This window comes from Otolemur garnettii, unplaced genomic scaffold (genome assembly GCF_000181295.1).
Source record: "Otolemur garnettii isolate 467f Iridium unplaced genomic scaffold, OtoGar3 scaffold00106, whole genome shotgun sequence".
NCBI classification, from domain to species: Eukaryota; Metazoa; Chordata; class Mammalia; order Primates; family Galagidae; genus Otolemur; species Otolemur garnettii.
This window is the reverse complement of record NW_003852501.1, coordinates 2028985-2033412: the sequence shown is the minus strand read 5'-3', so window position 1 is coordinate 2033412 and position 4428 is coordinate 2028985. Positions and strand designations below refer to the sequence as shown.

Below are 4428 nucleotides of genomic sequence, written 5' to 3'. Positions count from 1 at the left end.
AAAAAAAAAAAAAAAAAAAAAGTTCTTAAATAATATGGAAAGTATAAGAGGTAAAAATCTTTTGTAGTCTAATAACCTTGCTACAAGATTTTTAGAAGCATTCAAAAATGCTAGTACAGTGTTTTCCCCCAAAATAAGACACTGTCTTATATTTATTTTTTTCTTAAGACACACTAGGGCTTATTTTCAGGGGATTTCTTATTTTTATTAGGTATAACATAACAATCTACATTTATTCAAATACAGTTAAGTCATCTTCTTCTGGAACCTAACAGGGGGAGCCAACCTTGTTCATGGGGCTGGCGCTAGTGATGCGTGAACTCCTTTCCCCTAGCCCTTTGCATGTGCGCAATAGGATGCCTGAGACTGTGGTTACCACACACACACCCATGCAAGTGCGAGGCTCGGAGAAAGGAACTGTGGCAGATAAAAGGTATTCCAATCTTCCTTACCTCTTACCGCTCAGCACCTGCATAGCCATGCCCATCACTAGGTTTTATTATCTGGGTAGGGCTTATATTTAACAAATGCACAGAGATTCTGCTAGGGCTTATTTTTGGGGTAGGTCTTATTTTCGGGGAAACACGGTAGAACTAATATGTAAGATAGAGAAGCAGGGAGGCAAACTCTGTGGCATGGGGGGAGCAATTTACTCCTGTATCTATTTTGTTCTATATTATCCTAAAAATACAACAGAAGTGAGTCCACAGCTCTGACATGCTGTAGAACTCAAGTACAATAAACTTGAAGACACTCCTGCAAAAATTCTATCCATCAATCTACCAAGGTCAACAATTACATAAAAAATACTTATTTTTACCATTAGTATTCAACCAGGTGGAGAAATGTTCAAAGGTACTGCTTACTTTTTACATTTTACACTTCGTGTCTTTCGAGTACGTTTGTGAGAGAAGGAAGAAAGGCAGGTAGTAGAACAAAAGAGGTGAGCTGATCCTTTCCGTTGATAAGCTGTCTGTCCCTTCTGTAAAGGATTTTTGCAATATGCACAAGTGATATTAGCTGGTTTAATAAGTTGTTGTTGGGCAGAAGGCTGGAAACTCTGTTTAGGAAGTAAGGCCATTGGCAATAAAGAATCCACTCCTGGCTGTTTCTGATTACGGGGAAATGAAGCTGACTGGGAGATCCAAGAATCTTAAAAATGAAACACACAAGAAAAAAAAATGGAATAAATCAAAATTTACATCAGAAAAATATTTTACATTTTTATTTACAAGGGACTAGTGAGGCAGCTGTATAAGCACGTGGTTAAGGCCAGACAGCCTTGATGCACAATCCCAGGGTAACTACCCACTTTGTAACTCCAAGTGAATGGCATTCCATTGTCCCCGCAAAAACAGTAAACTAAATGGTGGCCCCTGGCCATCAGACTCCACAGGTTTGAAATGTGATACCAAGGTTACTAGATTGTACAAATATATTAAGCTGTCTGTGTCTTGGTTTCCTTAGCTATAAACTGGTCTGCAATACCTAACTCATCAAATGTTATGAAGAATGAGTGAGATAATGCTTATAGTAAAGCACTGCCTGGGACACAGAGAACACTCAAAAAATATTATCCAAATTTTCTTCAGTAAGAGGAAAGTATTAGGCTGGGCACCATGGCTCGTGCCTGTAATCCTAATCCTAGCACTCTGGAAGGCCAAGGTGGGTGAATTGAGTAAGTGCAGGAGTTCAAGACCACCCTACTCAAAAGTGAGGCCCCGTCTCTAAAAATAGCCAGGTAGGCATCTGTAGTCACAGCTAGCTTACTCAGGAGGCTGAGGCAAGAGGATCACTTGAGCCCAAGAGTTTGAGATTGCTGTGAGCTATGATGCCACAGCACTACCCAGGGGGACAAAGTGAGATTTTGTCTCCAAAAAAAAAAAAAAGTAAGTATTAATACATTTACTGAATAAAGCAAAGGAAATATAAATACATAGATAACTATTGTAAAAGCTTAAGGAATGTGATATGAGATAGTAACCTTTTTTTTTTTTTGCAGTTTTTGGCCCAGGCTGGGTTTGAACCCGCCACCTCACCTCCAGCATATGGGGCTGGCACCCTACTCCTTCGAGCCACTGGCGCCGCCCGATAGTAACCATTTTCATAAATTCCCCCAACATATAAAAAATTCTAAGCATACATCCATGGAACTTTAACATCCATATATCCAACCAATAAGGTTCAACACTATTTTACTGTTTTTGCCTTATCACATATTTCCTTTTATTCATTCCTTTAACAATTAATACATTTTTTTTTTTTTTTTGGTAGAGACAGTGTCTTACTTTATTGCCCTCAGTAGAGTGCCGTGGCATCACACAGCTCATAGCAATCTCCAATTCCTGGGCTCAGGTGATTCTCTTCTCAGCCTCCGGAGTAGCTGGGACCACAGGCGCCTACCACAGTGCCCGACTATTTTTTTTGCTGCAGTTTGGCTGAGGCTGAGCTTGAACCCGCCACCCTCAGTATATGGGGCCGGCGCCCTACCCACTGAGCCACATACGCCGCCCAATAATTAATGCATCTTTTTTTAAAAACATATTTCAGATAAATTGTAAACATAAGTACACTTCCCTTCAAAGTAGGTTAGACATAAAATTTTTTTTTTTTTTTTTTGAGACAGAGCCTCAAGCTGTCCTCCTGGGCAGAGTGCCGTGGCATTACAGCTCACAGCAACCTCCAACTCCTGGGCTCAAGCTCAACGCCCGGCTATTTTTTGGTTGCAGCCGTCTTTTTTGTTTGGCGGTCCGGGCTGGGGATTCGAACCTGCCACCTTAGGTGTACGTGGCTGGCGCCTTAGCCGGTTGAGCTATAGGCGCCGAGCCCTAGACATAAAATTTTAATGCAAATTTTCTACAATTATTTCCCAGCCTGGCTAAATATTGTTTTTGATGCATCAATATAGATGGTGGGTTACTCAGTAAAGACTTCACTTTCTAATGTTTCTAATATGCTGTATCATATATTATTGTCACTTGGGAATCCTGTTTAATTGGAGATCTAAATCAGCGGGTTGATGAAGGGCTTGATATTCTGGATTTTTAACCAACTCTCAGATGATGCTGACGCTTTGAGAAACAAAGCGCTAGACCCATGATTTTCTTGAGACAGAGCCTCAAGCTGTCCCCGGGGTAGAGTGCTGTGGCTTCACAGCTCACAGCAATCTCCAACTCCTGGGCTCAAGCAAGTCTACTGCCTCAGCCTCCCAAGTAGCTGAGACCACAGGTGCCCACCACAACACCCAGCTGTTTTTTGTTTTGGTTGCAGTGGTCATTGTTGTTTTGGCGGGCCCGGGCTGGATTCGAACCTGCCACCTTAGGTGTATATGGCTGGTGCCTTAGCCACTTGAGCCATAGGCGCCGAGCCTAGACCCATGATTTTCAACTGGCATGTCATTAGAGGATATTAGATGTGCTACAAAAGAAAAAAAAATTTTTTTTGAGACAGTCACACTATGTTGCCCTTGGTAGAATACCATGGCATCACAGCTCACAGCAACCTCAAATTCCTGGGCTCAAGCAATTCTCATGCCTTAGTCTCCCAAGTAGCCAGTGGGACTATAGGCACCTGCCATAACACCTGGTTATTTTTTGTTGCAGTCATTGTTGTCTAACAGGCCAAGGCCGGATTTGAACCCTAACCCTAACCACTGTGCTATGGGCACCAAGCCTGCAAAAAAATTTTTTATAGATCATTAATTAAATTAGTTCAAAGCACAATAAGTATATTCTTTTTTACTTTTTTTTGAGACAGTCTCACTATGTCACCCTCTACTGGTAGAGTGCCGTGGTGTCACAGCAACTTCAAACTCTTGGGCTTAAGTGATTCTCTTGCCTCAGCCTGCCAAGTAGCTGGGACTACAGGCACCTGCCAGAAGGTCTGGCTACTTTTCTGTTGTAGTTGTCGTTGTCTGGCAGGTCCCGGATAGGTTCAAACCCACCAGCCCTGGTATATGCGGCCAGTGCCCTAGCTGCTGACCTTTTTCCTTTCTTTTTTTTTTAGAGACAGAGTTTCACTTTGTCACCTTCGGTAGAGTGCCATGGCGTCACAGCTCACAGCAACCTCCAGCTCTTGGGTTTATTTGATTCTCTTGCCTCAGCCTCTGGAGTAGCTGGGACTTCAGGAGCCTGCCACAATGCCCAGCTATTTTTTGTTGCAGTTTGGCCGGGGCTGGATTTGAACCCACCACCCTCAGTATACGGGACAGATGTACTACTCACTGAGCCACAGGCGCCGCCCTCTTTTTTTTTTAATCAACATAATTTAAGGGTGTCACAGAAGTTTAACTATAGATTCAAGTGTGCTGTGAGATAAAGACAGTTGAAAAACATAGCCCTAGAGTACAGAACTATTTTGTTTTTACTTTTTTTTTTTTTTTTAGACAGAGCCTCAAGCTATCCCCCTGGGTAGAGTGCCATGGCATCA

At 42.3% G+C, this 4428-nt stretch overlaps 1 protein-coding gene across 7 annotated transcripts in view; it reads right to left on the bottom strand.

The window, feature by feature from the left end:
• Positions 1-4428, bottom strand: part of ZMYM5 (zinc finger MYM-type containing 5) — a 30800-nt gene that overhangs the window by 5110 nt on the left and 21262 nt on the right. For 6 of the 7 annotated variants that reach the window (XM_023517254.1, XM_023517256.1, XM_003796692.3 and 3 more), the window contains one exon: positions 867-1152. The exons of the other annotated variant lie outside the window; for it this stretch is intronic. In XM_023517254.1, the coding sequence (XP_023373022.1) occupies positions 867-1152 (286 nt within the window). The remainder of the gene's footprint in view (positions 1-866; positions 1153-4428) is intronic. 7 annotated transcript variants of the gene reach the window in all.